Source organism: Schistocerca americana, chromosome 5 (genome assembly GCF_021461395.2).
Source record: "Schistocerca americana isolate TAMUIC-IGC-003095 chromosome 5, iqSchAmer2.1, whole genome shotgun sequence".
Taxonomy (NCBI): Eukaryota; Metazoa; Arthropoda; class Insecta; order Orthoptera; family Acrididae; genus Schistocerca; species Schistocerca americana.
This window is the reverse complement of record NC_060123.1, coordinates 703815771-703838486: the sequence shown is the minus strand read 5'-3', so window position 1 is coordinate 703838486 and position 22716 is coordinate 703815771. Positions and strand designations below refer to the sequence as shown.

The following is a 22716-nucleotide window of genomic DNA, read 5'->3' as shown; positions in this document are numbered from 1 at the left end:
GGCATGGAAGACAAATGGCTAGCATAACGACTCAGAAGGACTGCCCGCCGATTGGACAGCGGAGGTTCAGCAGTCTCAGCACAAAGGCTTTCCACAGGGATGGTGTAAAAAGCTCCAGACACTAAACGTAATCGACGGTGGTTAATAGAGTCGAGACGCCGAAGAATAGACGGCTGAGCAGATGAGTAGACTTTGCTTCCATAGTCCAATTTAGAGCGCACTAAGGCACGATAGAGGCGAAGAAGGACCACTCGGTCCGCTCCCAAGGAGGTACCATTCAAGACACGGAGGGTGTTGAGGGATCGCAGACAGCGAACCGAAACATAGGAAACGTGGGAGGACCAGCACAGTTTTACGTCAAACGTAAGACCCAAGAATTTAGCGACGTCCGAAAACGGAAGGTTGGCAGGTCCTAGATGTAAGGAGGGTGGAAGAAACTCCTTACGACGCCAAACATTGGCACAAACGGTCTTACTGGGAAAAAGCGGAAGCCTCTTTCGAAGCTCCAAGAGTGGAGGCGATGGAGACAGCCTTGAAGACGTCGTTCAAGAAGGCTGGTCCGTTGAGAGCTGTAGTAGATCGCAAAATCGTCCACGAAGAGGGAGCCTGAGACATCAGGAAGGAGACAATCCATAATTGGATTTATGGCAATGGAAAACAGTACAACACTTAGCACGGAGCCCTGAGGTACCTCGTTTTCTTGGGAGAAAGTACAGGAGAGAGTAGTGTTCACCCGCACTCTAAATCTGAGCTCTGCCATAAATTCGCGATGAGAAAGGGGTAGCCGACCTCGAAAGCCACAAGAGAACAGTGTGCAGAGGATGCCTTTCCTCCAACAGGTATCGTATGCTCTCCAGATCAAAAAATATTGCTACTGTTTGGCGTTTCCGGAGAAAATTGTTCATGATGTAAGTGGAGAGCAACAAGATGGTTAACTGCAGAACGATGCTTTAGGAATCCGCATTGGGCAGGTGTTAAAATACTGGGGGACTCCAGCCACCAAGCAAAACGGCAATTCACCATACGCTCCTAACCTTCCTTACACTACTCTTGGGAGAAATGGGGCGATAGCTGGATGGGAGATGTTTGTCCTTTCCAGGTTTCGGAACAGGAGCGACGATCGGTTCCCGCCATCGTCTGGCAAAAGTACTGTCGGTCCAAATTCGATTATAAAGGCGAAGGAGGTAAGCTGACCAGGGTATGATAAATGCAGCAACATTTGGATGTGGATATCATCCGGTCCTGGAGCGGAGGAGCAAGAAGAGAGTGCATGTTGGAGTTCCCACATGGAGAAAACAGTATTATAGCTTTCGCGACTGTGAGAGGAGAAAGCAAGAGATTGCACTTCCGCTACACGTTTCTCCGGAGAAACGCGGGCGGGTAATCTGAAGAGCTCGAAATCACAGCAAAGTGTTGACCTAATGAGTTAGAAATTGCGACGTGGTCCACTAATTTATCATGCGCGATAGTGAGCCCCGAGACCGGGGAGAAAGTAGGTGCTCCAGATTACTGACGAATCTGACTCCAAACTTCCGAGGAGGGAGTGAAGGTGTTAAATGAACTAGTAAAGAAGTCCCAGCTTGCCTTCTTGCTATCACGGATGACGCGACGACACCGCGCACGGAACTGCTTATAGCGGATACAGTTGGCCAATCTAGAATGGTGTCTGGAAACGCGAAGAGCACGCCGCCGCTCACGTATTGCGTCACGGCATGCCTCGTTCCACCAAGGAACTGGGGGGCGCCGGGGCAATTCGGAGGTGCGTGGTATTGAACGTTCCGTAGCTGTAAGTATAACGTCTGTAAGATGAGTGACCTCATCGTCGACGCAGGGAAGGTGACGTTCATCTGATGTCGCTAAACACGAAAAAGTGTCCAATCGGCTTGGCCAAACTTCCAGCGTCTCGGGCGCATATATGGCAGTTGTGGCTGCAATCGAAGGACACATGGAAAGTGGTCACTTGAGTGTGAATCAGCAAGGGCGAACCATTCGAAACGCCGAGCTAGCGGAACAGTACCGACCGAAAGGTCCAAATGAGACATTTCTCGTAGAGGCAGACAAAAATCTAGGGTCCCCAGTGTTGAGGAAAACAAGATCCGCTTGGTGGTAGACGTCTAGCAATAGTGAGCCACTTGGACAAGGATGTGGAGATCCCCAAAGCGGGTGGTGGGCATTGAAGTCGCCAACCAGTAAATAGGGGTGAAAGCTGACCAAGAAGATGAAGGAGATCAGCTCGTGCCATTGATGTGGACGATGGAATGTATACAGTACAAAGAGAGAAGATGTATCCAGAAAGGGAAAGAGAGCGACTGCTTGGAAGGAAGTGTTTCAGGGGATTGGGTGATAATGGAGAGTATTATGGAGAAGAATCATGAGCCCCTGTGCTGGAGTGCCTTCAACGGAGGGGAGATCAAATCGGACTGACTGAAAATGTGGGAAAAGAAAGTGGACGTGGGGACGCAGCTTTGTTTCCTGAAGACAGAAGATGACCGGCGAGTAGGATCGGAAGAGGATCGACAATTCATCTCGACTGGCTCGAATGCCACGGATATTCCGATGTATAGTGGACATACGGTGGACAGAAAATGAAGGAATGTGACCAAGGTTGCCATCTGCGACTGCTCAGAGCTTGCGACCGACGGCGTGGAACGGTACTCAGCCGTAGGCAGAAGATCCTGATCCATAGGTTGTTCAGGAGCAGCTCCTGCCACCAGCAATCGGCCGGTTGATCAGCCGCCAGCAGTGCGCCTCGGCGACACAGAAGACGGCCGAAGGCGGTTACCGCCAGGTGGTGCTGTAGATAATACACGCCGTGGCGGAGAAGGATAGGAACTGGCTTTCGTATTAGCCTTCTTGGAAATGATGTTTAGCTGGAGGAGGAACCGATGGTTGTGAAGTTGGGGTATGTAAAAAAAAATCTTCACGAGTATGCTCTTTTTTGGAAGTCTGGGTGTCTGACTTTTGGGATCGAGATTTAGCAGAACCCGTTGAAGGGTGAGATACAGAATGAGCCGGCGAAAGTGTGGAGGTTGAACGGGCGATCTTTGCGCTGGCCAATCTGACTACCGTGTCACCAAAGGTGACATCACAAGTCTGTGTGGCCGCCTCCTTCGTTGGCAGAGGAGAGGCAAGTACAGCGCTGTATTTTCCTGCATGAGGCACAGTGGGCTTTCGACTGCCGAATAATTTTCGAGCAGCAGAGGTCGACACCATTTCCTTCACTGATTTCCTGAATGAGCCGTTCGTCTTTAAAAATGGGGCGACCTCGAGAGGAAGCAGCGTGGTCACCCTACAGTTGATGCTACGAGGGGATGGAGGTGGACAATCACCCTCATGAGCATCCTTGCCACACGTAACATTTCGCCGGATTGGAACAGGACTGGCTGGTGTGATTGAACCGCTGGCACCGATAGCAACGCGTAGGTTTTGGGACGTAGGGGCGCACGGAAATTATCTCATAGCCTGCTTTTATTTTCGAAGGGAGTTTAGCTTGGTCAAATGTCAAGAACACAGTACAGGTTGAGATGATGATCGTGTGAACCCTTTCCATGACTATGAACAGCCGTTACGCCCTGGTCAGACAGGTAGTGTTGAATTTCCTCGCCAGACAATCCGTCGAGGGAGCGTGTATAAACGACTCCGCGTGAGGAATTTAAAGTGCGGTGCGCCTCCACTGGGACAAGGAATGTGTGGAGCAGTGAAGCACGCAGCAAGTTTTGTGCCTGGAGGGCACTGACTGTTTCTAACGAGTTGCCATTTCGTAATCTGGAACAAGACTTCGCAGGCCCTGCAATTGCGGCTATACTTTTCTGAATAATGAAAGGGTCGACCGTGGAGAAGTCGTGACCATCGTCAGACCGAGAAACAAGGAATTGTGGCAACGAGGGAGGAACTGTCTGTGGCTGAGACTCTTTGAACTTACGCTTGTGAGCAGGCAGTGGAAGATGAGGAAACCATTGTGGAAGAATCCCCCATGATAATCGGTGTCTCCGATGGCGCGCTCCTTCCTTGTGGGGACCCTCTCAGAGGGCACTCCTGCCTTAGGTGATTGTTCACACCTCAGGTCACACCTCCTGAGAAATGGATGGAGGGACCAATCGGCACCTTCTGAAGGTATCAGCTCGGGGAATCACCAGTCCCTGGGCCTGGCCGTTACCAGGGGGTACGTACTTGTCCTACCTGTCTACCCGGGGCGGGGAAATACGAGTTACCCCGTCACCGGCTACGCATGAAAATGCGTAGGTCAGCCTTCAGACACGCACAGGGAGGAAGAAAGGGAAAGGGAAAACAAAGGGAGGGAAAGGAAGGAAGACAGGTCTCAATCCCCACAGCAAAGGAAACGGTAAAGAGGTATGGAAAATAGAAGGACAAAGGAAGCATGAAGACATGCAAGCAGAGAAGGCTAAGAATGTGTTACATTTTCGAGCGTCCTTCCCTGGACGTCGGCACAAACCATACTCCCAGAGGGGGAGAAAGGGAAGAAAAGAGCCACAGGTGAGGGGAGTGGGGTGCGAAGATGGGGGATAGGGAAGGATGCGCAGAAGGAAGGTATGCAGCCCAGAATGGAAGGAGGGCCACAATAGCCTGGGGTCCCGTGCTCGCTACGCTCGTATCCACAAGAGAGTTGTGGACCCCTGGGGGGTTTGTAGAGCATGTTGGGTTACAACAGCGGCATGTGGCCGAGCATTGTCCTGTTTGAAATCACCCTCTGTAATGCTGTTCGTGAACGGCAGTTAACAGGTAGAATCTTCAGACTGACGTACAAATCTGGTGTCAGAGTGCGTGGGGCAGTCACGGCAGTCGTCTGGCTGTCAAACCAAGTTTCACCCTAGACGAGAACTGCAGGTTTGGGTCCAGTGTGTCCAGCACACAGGCAGGCTGATCGCTGACCCTCAGCTGACCTCTCAACCACAGTGGCCATCGCTGGCACCAGGGCGGGAACATTTCTTCAGCGAACGTCATTGACCTCCAGCCTGCCCTCCCATGAGCTCTCCCTCGACACCACTGAAGTTGCAGATGGCGATGGTTCGGTGTGAGTGGAACACACGCTACAGGTCGTCTGGCGCAGCTCTAAGTAATCAATTTTGACCAGGTCCTTTTGTCACTGTGGTGCCAACAGCTGCTTCAACTGTTGCTGCACATGCTCTACCATGCAGCAAAGCTGTACGTCCGAGCACGATGGTCTTTTCTCGGTAGCGCTACATGTTCGAAGCGTAGTCTTGTGACCGTTCATCCCCATGACCACCTCTACTAGCAATCATGGACAGTGGCTGCATTCCTTTTAAGTTTTTCTGCAATATCGCACGAGTAATATCCATTTTCTTGTAACCCTACTACATGTGTTCCCTCAAACTCAGTGTGTCTTTATAGCCTGACAGGCATTCACCACTAACGTCAGGGTATCACATCCAGTCTCGAAAGTAAAGTTAACGACCGTTACAGCGTCTATTTGAAGCAAACCTGCCTTGCATCCTTACATTGGAGCGATATCTGAACAGGTACCTTTCAGATGTAATGCAATGGGTGAGTTGTGGCGCCCTGAAAGTATTCAAAGTTCGGAGTTTGCGTGGCCGCACGAGCCAGTTGGCAAGCAGGGGCTCTTCAACAGCTGCGTGGTGCCCGACATTAGCCAGAGCAAGAGGGGCAGCCACACTGCGGGGTCCAGGCCGACCGCGTGGCTGGGAATTCCATGTTGAAGCGGTGTCAAGGAATGGGCTTCGTGTCTAAGGAGATTTGTATGCTGGGAGTGCCAAAGATGGTGGGCTTTGTGAAACCATAATGGCAGACATTTCAGAGTTCATGTAGAAATTAATAATAGCCAGAGGGATCGTGATACCTTAAAAAGAAACATGTACATTACCATTATTTGCACAACGATTCTGATGGTGTGATCAGATTTTCAATATCTTTATTACTTTCAAGTGTAGTATCTGGCTGCGAATTATACAGGTAACAGCCAGCAACTAATTTCCAAAATCTAAACCGTTGATCCGATTTTTCGATCGACATGTGTTCAGAAAGCTATTGGTGTAAACCTAAACTGGTATGAATTATAGGCATGTAACATGAATAGTGTAAAAATTAGTGAGGTCAAAGCGGCAGATTACTGTTTATCGCGTTACACGATGATTGGTTTGTGCGGCGCTTAACTGCTCGGTTATCAGCGCCCACACAAATTGCCAACCTTTGCTCACTCCGAACTCGCCACTTTCATGAATGACGATGAAATAATGAAGTAAACAGAAACACCCACTCATCTCGAGACAGGTGAAACCCCCTGACCCTGCAGGGAATCTAATCCGCGACCCTGTGCTCCAGAAGTGAGAACGCGGCCGCGAGCCCATGAGCTGCGGACACGGTTACACGAAAGAACGGTAAAAGCATTCTTGTATACATATTTGTCCATCTAGGTCTGTTTATATTCGATATATACTATTCATTTTTTTTTTTTTTTGTGGTTTTAGGGCGCACAACTTCAATGGTCATTAGCGCCCTGACTACTCTAAGAATGCACCGCGAGGCACAAGTTGACCACAACAACTAAAAGGGAAAACACGATAAAAGAGACTGACAGGCATAGGATTAAAAAACAGCATCATCAAATGTCCTTAGCGAGGTGTGTCAAATTGATAAAACGAAGAACACGAGCAGCTGCTCGTGGGTCATCCGCTAAAATGGCATCGAAAGTATTTGGCAGGTTAAGATCGAGGCGCAGTGTGTTAAGATCTGGACAGGACATTAAAATGTGTCTAACCGTCAGCAAGTGCCCACATGGGCAGAACGGCGCCGGCGCAGCCGTCAGCAGATGGCGATGGCTGAACCGGCAGTGTCCAATTCGTAACCGGGTCAAAACGACCTCCTCCAGCCGAGAAGGGCGGGAGGAGGACATCCAAGCCGCGGGAAGAGGTTTCAAGGCCCGAAGCTTGTTGTCCGTAAGTGCAGCCCAATCGGCATGCCACAGCGATAAAATGCGCTGACAAATTACCTTGCTACAATCCAACGAAGGGACACAAGAAGCTGTCCGACGCTGGAGGACCGCAGCCTTGGCCGCGATATCTGCAGCTTCGTTCCCAGGGATACCGACATGGCCAGGAACCCACATAAAGCTAACCGGAGAACAGACGTCCACCAGCTGCTGAAGAGAGCGTTGGATCCGGTGCACGAAAGGGTGAACCGGATACGGATCACTGAGGCTCTGGATGGCGCTCTGGGAATCGGAGCAGATGACATAAGTAGAATGTCGGTGGCGGCAGATGTAAAGAACAGCCTGGTAGAGGCCAAAGAGCTCAGAATCGAAGACCAAACAAAGGCCATGGAGCCGGTATTTGAAACTTTGTGCCCCGACAATAAAGGAACACCCGACCCCGTCATTGGTCTTTGAGCTATCTGTATAAATGAAGGTCATATTAATGAACTTCGAACGAAGTTCGACAAAACGGGAGTGTTAGACCAAACCGGGGGTAACCTCTTTTGGGAGCGAGCTGAGGTCAAGGTGAACGCGAACCTAAGCCTGGAGCCAAGGTGGCGTGTGGCTCTCGCCCACTCGAAAGGTTGCAGGGAGTGAAAAATTAAGGTGTTGAAGGAGGCGACGAAAGCGAACTCCAGGGGGTAGCAGGGCAGAGACATACAACCCGTATTGACTGTCGAGAGAGTCATCAAAAAAGGAACGATAAGACGGGTGGTCTGGCATTGCCAGTAGCCGACAGGCATACCGACAAAGCAGTATACCGCCCCGGTAGCTGAGTGGCAACTCACCAGCGTCAGCATGAAGACGCTCTACGGGACTAGTATAAAACGCTAAGATCGCAAGTCGTAAACTTCGATGTTGTATGGAGTTGAGGCGGCGTAAGATGGATGGCCATGCAGAGGAGTATACGAAGCTCCCATAATCCAGCTTGGAGCGGACGATCGACCGATATAGACGAAGTAAGACGGTTCTATCTGCTCCCACGACATACCACTGAGAACACGGAGGACATTTAGAGAACGGGTACAACGGGCAGCCAAGTAAGACATGTGGAGACCAGCCAAGTTTCCTGTCAAATGTAAGACCTAAAAATTTTGTTGTCTCCACGAATGGGAGAGCAACGGGACCGAGTCGTAAGGACGGTGGGATAAGCTCTTTGTAGCGCCAGAAGTTTATACAGACCGTCTTCTCGGCAGAAAAATGGAACCCATTGGCGACACTCCAGGAGTAAAGATGGTCAAGAGAACGCTGAAGACAGCGCTCCAGGAAACATGTACGCTGCGCGCTGCAATAGATGGTAAAATCGTCCACGAAAAGGGAGCCTGATACATCAGCTGGGAGGCAATCCATTATTGGATTGATCGCTATGGCGAAGAGAGCGACGCTCAAAACTGAGCCCTGTGGCACCCCATTCTCCTTGTGAAAGGTGTCTGACAGGACAGAACCCACACGTACCGTGAACTGTCGATCCATTAAAAAGGAACGAATAAAAAGACAGAGGCGACCGGGAAGACCATGTATGCATGGTGCGGAGAATGCCCGCCCTCCAACAGGTGTCGTAAGCCTTCTCCAAATCAAAGAACACAGCCGCGTTCGGGCGCTTCCGCAAGAAGTTATTCATAATGAAGGTCGACAAGGTAACCAGATGGTCAACACCAGAGCGGCGCCCACGAAATCCACATTGTACATTGGTAAGTAGGCGTCGAGACTCGAGCAGCCAAACGAACCGAGAGTTAACTATTCGCTCCATCACTTTACAGACACAGCTGGTAAGCGAGATGGGTCGACAACTGGAAGGGAAGTGCTTGTCCTTCCCCGGTTTAGGAATCGGGACAACAATTGACTCGCGCCAGCATGCGGGAACATGTCCCTCAGTCCAGATGCGATTGTAGGTACGAATAAGAAAACCTTTACCCGCAGGAGAAAGGTTCTTCAGCATCTGAATATGAATAGAATCAGGCCCTGGAACGGAGGACCGTGACCGGGCAAGTGCGTTTTCGAGTTCCCGCATGGTGAATGGGGCATTATAGCTTTCACGATTCGAGGAGCGGAAGTTAGGCGGCCTAGCCTCCTCTGCCTGTTTGCGGCGGAGGAAGGCAGGGCGGTAATGAGCGGAGCTCGAAACCTCGGCGAAATAACGGGGCCACAAGGACGTCATTCGCGACCATCAAGCCAGAAACTGGTGAGTGGACCTTAGTGCCAGAAAGCCGGCGCAGGCTACCCCAGACAACAGAAGAAGGCGTAAAACTGTTGAAGGTGCTTGTGAAAGCAGCCCAGCTGGCTTTCTTGCTTTCTTTAATAATACGACTACACTGTGCACGTAATCGTTTATAAGTGATACAATTCGCCACTGTAGGGTGGCGTTTAAATGTGCGTAAAGCACGTCGACGAGCACGTAAAGCGTCTCTACATGCTGCGGTCCACCAGGGGACCGGTACGCGACGTGGAGAAGGAGGGTGAGGGATGGAATATTCAGCAGCAGTGAGAATGACTTCCATGAGGTGTGCGACCTGACGATCGCAGCTTGTGAAGGTTTGATCCTGAAAGGTCGCCCTGGAAGAGAAGAGCCACCAGTCTGCTTTGGAGATGTTCCAACTAGATGAGCACGGGGAGGGGGTATGCTGCAAGAGATGGATAACACACGGGAAGTGATCGCTCGAATATGTATCAGAAAGTACATACCACTCAAACCGGCGTACAATTTGTGGAGTACATATAGAGAGGTCTAAGTGGGAATAGGTGTGAGATGTGTCCGAAAGAAAAGTAGGGGCGCCAGTATTGAGGCAGACAAGATTGAGCTGGTTGAAAAGGTCTGCTAACAGGGAGCCCCTTGGGCAGGATGCCGGAGAGCCCCAAAGGGGATGGTGGGCATTGAAGTCTCCAGTTAACAAAAATGGGGCAGGTAGCTGAGCAGTAAGCTGCATAATGTCTGCCTTGGTAACGGCAGATGACTATGGAGTGTAAACGGTACAAATGGAAAATGTAAATGTGGGGAGAGACGCGGATGGCGACTGCCTGCAGGCCAGTGTGCAATGTGATGGGATCGTAGTAAATATCATCCCGGACCAGCAACATAAACCCTCCATGAGCCAGAATACCTACCACAGGGGGTAGGTCAAAACGCACAGGTGTAGTGTGCCAAGGGTAATTTGAACGCATGGGCGTAGCTTCGTTTCCTGGAAGGCTACGACGAGCGGACGGTGCAAGCGGAGCAGCAACTTCAAGTCCTCTCGGTTGGAGCGAATGCTGCGAATATTCCAGTGAATAAGTGCCATCGTAAGAAGGAAAGGAAGATGAAAGAATGGGTCACCTCGAAAGCCGCTGAGGGCCTGGCTTCTAGCGAGCACTGCCGCCGCTATCAGGCGGACAGTCATCGTCCATTGGGTCAATAGTTTCATCGGACATCTTGGTTAGATGACCGGGAGGGGGAGCTTCCTCCGCCGGTGAACGGCCAGATGTTCGGCTACCAGTGGTGCGGCCAGGCGAAACCGATGACGGCCTGGGGCGGCAACCGCTGGGTGGCGCGGGAGAAGAAATGCGCTGTGGCGGAGAAGGAGAACTGTGCTTCCTATGAGCCTTATTGGAAGGTCGTTTGGTGGAAGTACCGGTCGAAGGCTGGGCGGTCGAGGTACGTAGGAAGACTGCAGGTGATGGTTCCTTCCTGAAGGCCCGAGCATCTGACTTCTGGGTCTTCGTCTTAGCAGAAGCTGATGAGGGGGCTGGTGTCTGTGGGGTGATGGGAGGAAGAGGAGACGTCGACCGCGCGATCTTGGTCGTCCGTTCGGCCAGTGCTGTGGTGCTGAAGGTCAGATCGCATATCTGGGTTGCCACCTCCCTGGTAGTCCAGGGAGAGGCGAGGGCAGTACTGTATTTCCCCGTTGGGAGCAGCGTGGGCTTCGTACTAGCCAATAGCTTGCAAGCAGCCGAGGTGGACACTTTCTCTTCGACCTGAATTTCTTGGACACAGCGTTCTTCCTTATAGACAGGACAGTCGCAGGAGGATGCGGCATGGTCACCCTGACAGTTCACACAACGAGGAGACGGAGGTGGACAGTCACCCTCATGGACATCCCTGCCACAAGTGACACATTTAGCCGCATTGGGACAAGACTGTCGAGTGTGATTGAAACGCTGACACTGGTAGCAGCGCGTAGGTGTCGGGACATAGGGGCGAACAGTAATAGCCTCGTAGACCGCCTTGATGCGCGATGGCAGCTTAACACTATCTAAGGTCAAGAAAAGTGTCCGGGTCGGTACAAGGTCATTGTTGACCTTTTTCATGACCCTATGGACAGCCGTCACGCCCTGCTCAGCGAGGAAAGATTGAATCTCCTCGTCAGTCAATCCGTCGAGGGATCTAGTATAGACCACACCACGAGACGAATTCAAAGTGCGGTGAGCCTCCACCCGGACAGGGAACGTGTACAGGAGTGTGGCCCTAAGCAGTTTTAGTGCCTGTAAGGCGCTCTCAGTTTCTAGTAATAAGGTGCCGTTACGCAACCTGGTACAAGAATTGACAGATCCGGCTATGGCATCTACGCCCTTCTGGATAACGAAAGGGTTGACAGAGGAAAATCCTTTCTGTCCTCAGATCGAGAAACTGAGGAACTGTGGGGCAGGCGGTAGTACTTTTGTCACTGGTGGCTGGTCAAGTTTCCGTTTTTGGGCAGAAGTCGAGAGAGATGGAGAGAAATCCATTGCGGAGGAATCCCCCATGATTGCCAGCGTCTCCGATGGCGCGCTCCTTCCTTTTAAGTTATTTAAATGTAAATCCAGTATTTTACAAGTGTTTCAATCTGTGTGCGCGTTGGCTTTGAGACATTGCGGAAGCGCTCTAGCCAATCACAGCGCTCGTTACTACGGTAGGTGACTACCGAGGTCAATGGAGAGACCGTATGGAGGTGGGGCAGGAGCGTCGGGTCGCAGAGGACACGGGGTGCTGGACAGAGGAGTGCTGGAAATACTTTGAGAGTGTTGAGCGTTTTGCGAGTGGTCGCGGATGATAAAGGTATTTCTTAGTGACAACTTGTGCACTTTTGAGATTTCCGTAGCTTCTGAAGTGAAGACGTAGTATGCGTGTAATAGTGAACATCTTGCGAACTATGTTCGTAACTGATTACGTGATGTAGGAATCTATTGTTTCCCTGTTATTCGACTAATACTTTAATTGCTGGACCATCGACACCAAAAGTCGTTTTGCAGTAATAAATTGCATCCTTCAAGGTACTTCTGCTATCGTACTCATCTTTTAAAGTCATTAAAATAGTACCTGCAAATTTTAATTGCCACCTTTCACTTATAAATTTCTATGTTACACTCAAAATTCACAATTTCCAAGTAATAGGAGCCTTCGACCATTTTATTCATGTGTATTCATATTGTATACGTTAGACTCAGCAGTATTAGGCCTGTAATGCGGCAGCTAGATATTACAGCCCCTACACAACGAAACAAGCCAAAACTGAACTACATACCCTAAGACTCAGTTTAAATATTAAGGTCGAATTTTGTTTATTTTGAAAGACCGCAATGTGGATAGAGGACTACGAGCTTTTGTTTACCTCTAACAGCCCTTCCTTGTTGCTGCTGCTATTTTTCCTTTTGTGTAGAAAAACTCATCAATATGAGCAAATAGATGGAAGTAACATCCATTTTACTTTCAACCCTGAATATTCAGATTCCTTCAGTTCAGCAGCTTGGAAAAATGGTTTCTAGTCAGACTTACGTTTTATCACTGCTGATTAAAAGCATAGCTTGGTCGCTGCAGCTGAAAACTGTCAGATTTCCCTCTTAATACTATCTCGCTTTAAAACAAATCAGCACAAGTATTTCATTTATTAGGTTGCTGTTTAAGTTTGTAGCATTTTTGTGTAACTTTGATAAACATGAACCATGATCCATAGACCTTGCCGTTGGTGTGGACGCTTGCGTGCCTCAGCGATACAGATAGCCGTACCGTAGGTGCAACCACAACGGAGGGGTATCTGTTGAGAGGCCAGACAAACGTGTGGTTCCTGAAGAGGGGCAGCAGCCTTTTCAGTAGTTGCAGGGGCAACAGTCTGGATGACTGACTGATCTGGCCTCGTAACACTAGCCAAAACAGCCTCGCTGTGGTGGTACTGCGAACGGTTGGAAGCTAGGGGAAACCACAGCTGTAATTTTTCCTGAGGGCATGTAGCTTTACTGTATGGTTAATGATGGCGTCCTCTTGGGTAAAATATTCCGGAAGTAAAATAGTCCCCCATTTGGATCTTCGGGCGGGGACTACCCAGGAGGACATCGTTATAAGGAGAAAGAAAACTGGCGTTCTACGGATTGGAGCGTGGAATGTCAGATCCCTTAATCAGGCAGGTAGGTTAGAAAATATAAAAAAGGAAATGGATAGGTTAAAGTTACATTTAGTGGGAATTAGTGAAGTTCGGTGGCAGGAGGAACTAGACTTTTGGTCAGGCGAATACAGGGTTATAAATACGTAGTCAAATAGTGGTAATGCAAGAGTATGTTTAATAACGAATAAAACAATAGGAATGCGGGTAAGCTACTACAAACAGCACAGCGAACGCATTGTTGTGGCCAAGATAGACACGAAGCCCACACCTACGACAGCAGTACAAGTATATATGCCAACTAGCTCTGCAGATGAAATTGAAGAAATATACGATGAAATAAAAGAAATTATTGAGATAGTGAAGGGAGACTGGAATTCGGTAACAGGAAAAAGGAGAGAAGGAAACGTAGTAGGTGAATTGGGGGTAAGAAATGAAAGAGGATGCCGCCTAGTAGAATTTTGCGTAGAGCATAACTTAATCATAGCCAACACTTGGTTCAAGAGTCATCAAAGAAGGTTGTATACATGGAAGAACCCTGGCGATACTGAAGGATATCAGATTATATAACGGTTAGACAGATTTAGGAATGAGGTTTTAAATTTTAAGACATTTCCAGGGTCACATGTAGACTGACCACATCCTATTGGTTATGAACTGTAGATTAAAACTGAAGAAACTGCAAAGAGGTGGGAATTTAAGGAGATGGGAGCTGGATAAACTGAATAAACCAGCGGTTGCACAGGGTTTCAGGTAGAGCGTAAGGCATCAATTGACAAGAACGGGGGGAAAGAAATACAGTAGAAGAAGAATGGGTAGCTTTGAGGAATTAAGTAGTGAAGGCAGCAGAGGATCTAGTAGGTAAAAAGACAAGGGCTAATAGATATCCTTGGGTGACAGAAGGAATACTGAATTTAATTGACGAAAGGAGAAATTATAAAAATGCAGTAAATGAAGCAGGCAAAAAGGAATACAAACTTCTCTAAAATGAGATCGACAGGAAGTGCAAAATGGCTAAGCAGGGATGGCTAGAGGAAAAATGTAAGGATGTAGAGGCTTATCTCACTAGGGGTAAGATAGATACTGCCTACAGGAAAATTAAAGAGACCTTTGGAAAAAGGAAAACCACTTGCATGAATATCAAGAGCTCAGATGGAAAACCCAGTTGTAAGCAAAGAAGGGAAAGCAGAAAGGTGGAAGGAGTATATAGAGGGTCTATACAGGGGCGATGTTCTTGGGGACAATATTCTGGAAATGGAAGAGGATATAGATGAAGATGAAATGGGAGATATACTGCGTGAAGAGATTGACAGAGCACTTAATGACCTAAGTCGAAACAAGGCCGCGGGAGTAGACAACATTCCATTAAAACTACTGACAGCCTTGGGAGAGCCAGTCCCAACAAAACTACCATCTGGTGAGCAAAATGTATGAGACAGGCGAAATACCCTCAGACTTCAAGAAGAATATAATAATTCCAATCCCATAGAAAGCATGCGTTGACAGATGTGAAAATTACCGAATTACCAGTTTAATAAGTCACGGCTGCAAATACTAACGCGAATTCTTTACAGACGAATGGAAAAACTGGTAGAAGCCGACCTTAGGGAAGATCAATTTGGATTCCGAAGAAATATGGGGACACGTGCGGCAATACTGACCTTACGACTTATTTTAGAAGCTAGATTAAGAAAAGGCAAACCTACGTTTCTAGCATTTGTAGACTTAGAGAAACCTTTTGACAATGTTGACTGGAATACTCTTTCAAATTCTGAAGGTGGCAGGAGTAAAATACAGGGAGCGAAAAGCTATTTGCAATTTGTACAGAAACCAGATGCCAGTTATATGATTTGAGGGGTATGAAAGGGAAGCAGTGATTGGGAAGTGAGTGAGACAGGGCTGTAGCCTCTCCCCGATGTTATTCAATCTGTATATTGAGCAAGCAGTAAAGGAAACTAAAGAAAAATTCGGACTAGGTATTAAAATCCATGGAGAAGAAATAAAAACGTTGAGGTTCGCCGATGACATTGTAATTCTGTCAGAGAAACATAGGACTTGGAAGAGCAGTTGAACGGAATGGACAGCGTTTTTGAAGGAGGCTATAAGATGAAAATCAACATGAGCAGAGCGAGGATAAAGGAATGTAGTCAAATGATGTCGGGTGATGGTGAGGGAATTAGATTAGGAAATGAGACACAGAGTAGTAAAAGAGTTTTGCTATTTGGGGAGCAAAATAACCGATTATGGTTGAAGTAAACAGGATATAAAATGTAGACTGGCAATGGCAAGGAAAGCGTTTCTAAAGAAGAGAAATTTGTTAACATCGGATATAGATTTAAATATCAGGAAGTCGTTTCTGAAAGTATGTATGGAGTGTAGCCATGTATGGAAGTGAAACATTGATGATAACTAGTTTGGACAAGAAGAGAATAGAAGCTTTCGAAATGTGGTGCTACAGAAGAATGCTGAAGATTAGATGGGTAGATCACATAACCAATGAGGTACTGAATAGGATTGGGGAGGAGTTTGTGGCACAACTTGCCGAGAAGGGATCAGTTGGTAGGACATGCTCTGAGGCATGAAGGGATCACAAATTTAGTATGGAGGGCAGCGTGGAGGGTAAAAATTGTAGAGGGAGACCAAGATATGAATACACTAAGCAGATTCAGAAGGATGTATGTTGCAGTAGGTACTGGGAGATGATAACGGTTGCACGGGATAGAATAGCATGGAGAGCAGCACCAAACCAGTCTCAGGACTGAAGACATCATCAACCTCAACCTCAACCTCAACAACAACCTCAACAACAACCTCAACAACAACCTCAACAACAACCTCAACCTCAACAACAACCTCAACCTCAACCTCAACAACAACCTCAACAACAACCTCAACAACAACCTCAACAACAACCTCAACAACAACCTCAACAACAACCTCAACAACAACCTCAACAACAACCTCAACAACAACCTCAACAACAACCTCAACAACAACCTCAACAACAACCTCAACAACAACCTCAACAACAACCTCAACAACAACCTCAACAACAACCTCAACAACAACCTCAACAACAACCTCAACAACAACCTCAACAACAACCTCAACAACAACCTCAACAACAACCTCAACAACAACCTCAACAACAACCTCAACAACAACCTCAACAACAACCTCAACAACAACCTCAACAACAACCTCAACAACAACCTCAACAACAACCTCAACAACAACCTCAACAACAACCTCAACAACAACCTCAACAACAACCTCAACAACAACCTCAACAACAACCTCAACAACAACCTCAACAACAACCTCAACAACAACCTCAACAACAACCTCAACAACAACCTCAACAACAACCTCAACAACAACCTCAACAACAACCTCAACAACAACCTCAACAACAACCTCAACAACAACCTCAACAACAACCTCAACAACAACCTCAACAACAACCTCAACAACAACCTCAACAACAACCTCAACAACAACCTCAACAACAACCTCAACAACAACCTCAACAACAACCTCAACAACAACCTCAACAACAACCTCAACAACAACCTCAACAACAACCTCAACAACAACCTCAACAACAACCTCAACAACAACCTCAACAACAACCTCAACAACAACCTCAACAACAACCTCAACAACAACCTCAACAACAACCTCAACAACAACCTCAACAACAACCTCAACAACAACCTCAACAACAACCTCAACACACAGCAATTTTGACATTCTTAATATATTATGCTTTGCTATTTAAATCTGTTTGCCAACGCTGGGTGTAACTTTTCGATTCAGCAGCTGTACGAATAACGCGGTTTTGATGCGAGCAAGTCTCACGAAAGGAAATTTCTTGGAAGCAGTTTGATAGAGCGGAAAATCTGAACGATCTGAGAATGCAATATGAAGCGAATAAAGTGAGTGTTGTATGACTTCGCAGAGCAATTCCTGTATAGCGTTCTTTTTTCAGTCTAAAATTGTGGGCGGGCGTTATCATGGAGTATCATCACATCACGCAATCTACGTTATCGTCGTCGGATTGCGCCTGCAACACGTCTCAGTTTTTGCGAAATATCAGTGATGGTGAGACCTCGGGGAAGCAGTTCGTAGCACACCACATCGTCCCTGTTCTACCAGATGAATGAATAATCTTTTGTGGAAGCGCAAAGGTCCTTGTGAGCCTAGTTGCTTCTTTGTTCGGGCTCAACCATTCATCTCTCGCATGTTAGCATGAAGAGACCATTTCCCGTGACCACTAACGATGCAGGGTAAGAATCTTCGGTGTCGTTCAGGAGCAAATTTATGAAGATCATACAGATCCACATATGGCTACCCCCTGATTTTGGCTTAGAACATGCAGTACCTATACAATCCTTTTTTAATCCTTCTCATTGCATGCTAATGCCTCACGATGGTGGAATGAACACAGTTCACCACATTTACGATTCCTTCAGTACACTGACGTGAATCAATTGTGAATTAATACGTGAAAGATTTTAAATTCCCGAAGGTCTTCCTGTACCTGTAGACAGCAATGACGAAACGGTCCTCCTCTTAACTAGGGAACAGTTTGTCGTGTTTTGTCCTGTGGCATCTCCACACACACAGGGCTCGTGTTTCTGGCTGCCTCCACTGCTGAACTCAAACAGAAGGACATGTACGAAACTGCAATCTGACCATACGGCACTGCATTTTCTAGCTCCACTTCCCCAATGACGAAATACCAGCACGGAAACCCATGTGAACAGTGAACTACAAATAAAAGTAAGCCATCAATCCTTAGTAACCGGAATACCAACACGCGAAACAAAAACGCCATTAGCTTGTGCACGAACCTAATATTACCGTAATTCCTCAGTCCAGATTGAATCAAAAAAGCTGATTGGAATGTCTTCATCGATAAATACCTTGTCTGGATTCTACTGTCTACTGGTATCTGGAAGACTTCAGTACGAGCAGTTACCAAATCTACGAATGATCGCATGTCCTGAGAATATCGGGAGAGATTCTAGGCTGGCACATGAAATGTGATGATCACCACAATGGTTTTCGAAGTGGTGGTTACAATTATCTGATGAACTGAAGCACAGCGTGGATACTGCATGAAGGGATAAATTTATAGTCTGAGTAGTCTCGAGCCATTTCTAAGCATCCAGCAGTTCTAAGTATCCTGCTTCAAAAATTAGGAGTTGGGCCAGCCGTATGACTAGACAACATTTTCTAAAACTTGACGAAATGGCTTTGCACGTTGCTAAACATCAGAAGAAGCGTATCACCGAGAGACAGTAACACTTATTAAACGGGAGCTCCAAGATAGAAAAGCAGCGGCCATCTACGACACTAAATATTTTTGTGACATCACCTGTGAAGAGACTGTAGCCTCAATAATGGAGACAAACCTAGTCAAGCTCCTCGCTGTTGACCTACTCCCAGAGTCCTCACGTCCTGGAAATGTATTCAAACATTGTTAGCAAATTTCGTCACCTCGTTACTGGAGACTAGAAACGTGTCCCAAGAACTTCAACGAGCGAAGGTAGCTGCTCTCCCAAATGTAATTAAAGCTTCCGATCTTGCACAAACCTTTCGTCACATTTCGCTGCTTATTGTGATGCAGCGACTTCTGGAACGGATACTGCTTAGCACGACTGGTCAAACAAGCCAGCATTCGCCCCGAACGAAGCTGTGTGGTTTGAATCCTGGCCTTCGCAGTACGGATTGAAGTGGGCTTTCAGAAGATGGAAACGTCTTTGACGTTCACTGGTTTACTTCCAGCCCACGATGTCTGGTGACAGGGCCTTCTCTATAGACTGATGAATGTAATATGAGTCCAGAAGTTACACAACTTCAAAACGTGACTAAATATAAGTTACCATGTCATCACGGGAAAGTATCAGTAGCCAGAAATTTCTCCAGAATTGCTTACGTCGAAGACCGATATTAGTCCCACTGCCATTATCCTTACACTGGATGCCCCAACAACAGTTTGTAAGAAATTTGGTTAACCTTGGGCCATACGATGAAACTCACTTTTCGAAACTATGTAGGAGGTCCTGATACGTGTGTTGTCTTATGTTTTAGGGCGCAAAAACTAAGGTCACATGCTTCGTTGTCATAATCGTGGAACACTAACACGAAAAATAGTAAAAGTAGCTAGAAGTTCAGGTGTGTTTCTGAGTTTTGTTGCATGTATGATTTTTGTTCACATGTTCAAGGAAAGTGTACGTATTTATCTTAAAACAATGGACACGTACCTCGAGCTCCAGGAATGGTTGGACAGCAGGGAAGAACATAACTGGTACGAAGGATCCACGTAGAGCGGCTGCGTGTAGGTGAGCTAACCTGTGTTGTTAACTTAAACTGCATTCGTCTAGCTCTGAGCTTTAACGCAGAGTGCGCGCCATTTCCGATCTTGGTGGCAGATTAAAACTGTTTGCCGTAATGAAACTCAAAACTAGAACCGCGCCTTTAAGAACAGATCGTACAGCTTTCCCTCACAGCTTTACTTTCGCCAGTACTTCGATCTACCTTCCCGACTTCACACGCTACAGACGTTCCCGTGGATACACTTCTGGATAAACACCCATGACAAAAGGAGTATCATGGGGAAACCATTCCCAAAATAATTCTCCAGTGCAGGGTGGAAGTTTCATTTGTTAAGTCTTCATCCGGTTTAAAGCTCATGTTAGTGGTCAAATACGAGTATGTGCACCTTAACACTAACCCTGACCTATCCTTATCCCTCCTAAGACGAACAATCGTTGTGACATTAACGATTACCATCAGTCGCATGTGAAGAAATTTCAAGTTACGGCAGGACGATTGGTTTAATTTTGAGCCACACTACACTGGTGAAGTGGGTTTAATTTTCCACTGATGTATACTTTTATTTTAGAATTTCTTTAAAAATAAACCAAATGAAAAAATTATGGACGATCGTTTCTTGTACATCTAATGTTAACATTTGACATGTTCTTTTCTCAGTGTACTGTGAATTTTAACTGTACAGTTATGCGGGCTATTTCTGCGACTACAGCTGATGCGAAAGCTAAATCCCCAGTCGGCCTGCAGTTTAAGGAGCCAAAGGTTATCCCCAGGTATGCGGGATCTGCGTGCTGGACTACCAGCTGCGAGCAGTCCTGTGAACAGGAGGGTGCTGGGAGCTCCCACAGTCCAGTGGTGAGCTGTCTGCCACACGGACACACCCACACACTGCACACAAGAGGGAGGGCCCCGTACTGTGCAGAGGAGCACTGCACTAACGGGCGACAGGCTGGCGGCGTGACTCAAGTGCTGTGGGTGGCGCAGGAACACTACTGCCACTTGTGCTTTTAACAAGGTGACTACACATGGCTGTCAGTCTTTTGAGGCGTTTGATTGTTTGTTTGTTTGTTTGTTTGTTTGAGGTTAAAGGGACCAAACAGCAAGGTCATCAGTCCCTTGTTTCAAATAGACTCCATTCTGCTAACGGGACATCTCAGTATAGTCAGAAAAATAAAACGGATAAAGGGGAAACGTAAAAGGGCAGTCACGTTGTCATTAGTAAAAACAAATGAGGGAAGTTGGCAAGAGAACGAACCCAACACTATGCTGAAACAGCATAGGCAAGACTACCTGTGACTTAAAAGGTACAACTGCTATAATGCAGAAAGTACGTATGGGAATAGAAAAACTAACCAAGCCTTAAAAAGAAGGCGTAAAAACAGAGTAAAAGGGAAAGAAAAGAGGATTCCGGTCAGGGAGGTGAATCGGGAATCTCTGAACACTGCCTACAGTGGGAGACACCCAAACACTCACCGCCCTGCCCCAACACCAGAGGGAGATTAAAAACTTTAAAACTGAGAATAAAAACCACTCTCCCGGAGGAAACCTAGAACCAGAGAGACCATCCGGGAATCGTCAGCCAACATCAAAGGTAAAGTGTGGGGGAGTCTGTATTTAGCACGCAGAGCCAAAAGAAGGGGGCATTCAACCAAAATGTGGGCCACTGACTGGAAGGCTCCACAACCACATAGCGGGGGTGGCTCATCACGCAAAAGGAAACCATGGGTCAGCCTGGTATGGCCAATGCGGAGACGACACAGTGTGGTCGAGTCCTTGTGGGAGAGGCGAAAGGAAGAACGCCATGGGCCTGTATTCACCTTAATGGCACGAAGTTTATTAGACAGTGGAGTAGCCTCCCAAGAATTGGCCCATGACTGTGCAAAGTGGGATTTGATGTGAAGCCGTAAATCCGCTGCAGGAGAGGTTACAGAAAACGGGGGGTAAGTAACTGCTCCCCCAGCCAAACGATCAGCGAGCTCATTACCCGGGATACCCACATGGCCCGGGACCCATAGGAAGTCAATGGAACAAGCAGCACGGTGAAGATCAGCGAGATGGTCATGGATGGCAGAGACCAAGGGATGGCGCGAAAAACACCGGTCAATAGCAAGAAGGCCACTCATCGAGTCCGTACATAACAAAACGCGGTTGTGTTGGGATTGTTTAATAAAGGTAAGGGCCCGGGTAATTGCCATCAATTCCGCAGTAAACACCCCACATGAGGGTGGCAGTAGATGATTTTCCGTTCCAACAAAGGACGTGAAGGCATACCCAACATGATCAGCAGATTTAGAGCCATCAGTGTAAAAAACAACAGCATCCCGAAACTCCCATAAAATTTGGCGGAAAAAGGAACGGAACACCACCGGGGGGATGGAATCTTTCGGACCGCGGCGGAGATCCATCCGAATTCGAGGCCGAGGAACTAACCAAGGAGGGGTGGAGGGGAGGGAGCGAGGAAGACAGGACAAAGAAGGAAGCTGAAAATCACGGGTAAGAGACGCAAGGCGCAGCCCAACCGATAAACCCGCCCGAGGGCGGGAGTCAGGCGGGCGACGTCCATGGTCTGGGAATAGGATAGAATAGGAAGGATGAGCTGGAGAAGAACGGATAGTAAGGGCATAAGACACCAGAAGCTGGGACCGCCGAACAGAAAGGGGGGGATCCCAGCTTCAACCAGGAGACTATCAACAGGGCTAGTAGGGAAGGCACCGGTGGCCAAACGGATACCACGATGGTGGACTGGATCCAGCACGTGCAGCGTGGAAGGAGCAGCTGAACCATAAACTTGACAACCATAGTCCAAACGTGACAGAACTAGAGCATGATAAAGACGGAGGAGGAGGGAACGGTCCGCACCCCAGGAGGAGTGGGCAAGGAAGCGAAGGGCATTGAGTTTACGGAAACATCCTACCTTCAGGAGTCTGATATGGGGCAGCCAAGTGAGCTTGTTGTCGAAAAGAAGACCTAGGAAACGAAACTGTGGAACCACAGGCAATCTTTGTGCAGCGAGATAGAGCTCTGGATCAGGGTGGACCATAGTACGGCGACAGAAGTGGACCACCCGCGATTTTAAAGGAG

At 47.7% G+C, this 22716-nt stretch overlaps 1 protein-coding gene across 1 annotated transcript in view; it reads left to right on the top strand.

Moving 5' to 3' along the window:
* LOC124616644 (putative uncharacterized protein DDB_G0271606) overlaps window positions 1-22716 on the top strand; it is a 134471-nt gene that overhangs the window by 73632 nt on the left and 38123 nt on the right. The window contains exon 5 of the mRNA XM_047144972.1: window positions 16058-17033. Within this exon, the coding sequence (XP_047000928.1) occupies window positions 16058-17033 (976 nt within the window). The remainder of the gene's footprint in view (window positions 1-16057; window positions 17034-22716) is intronic.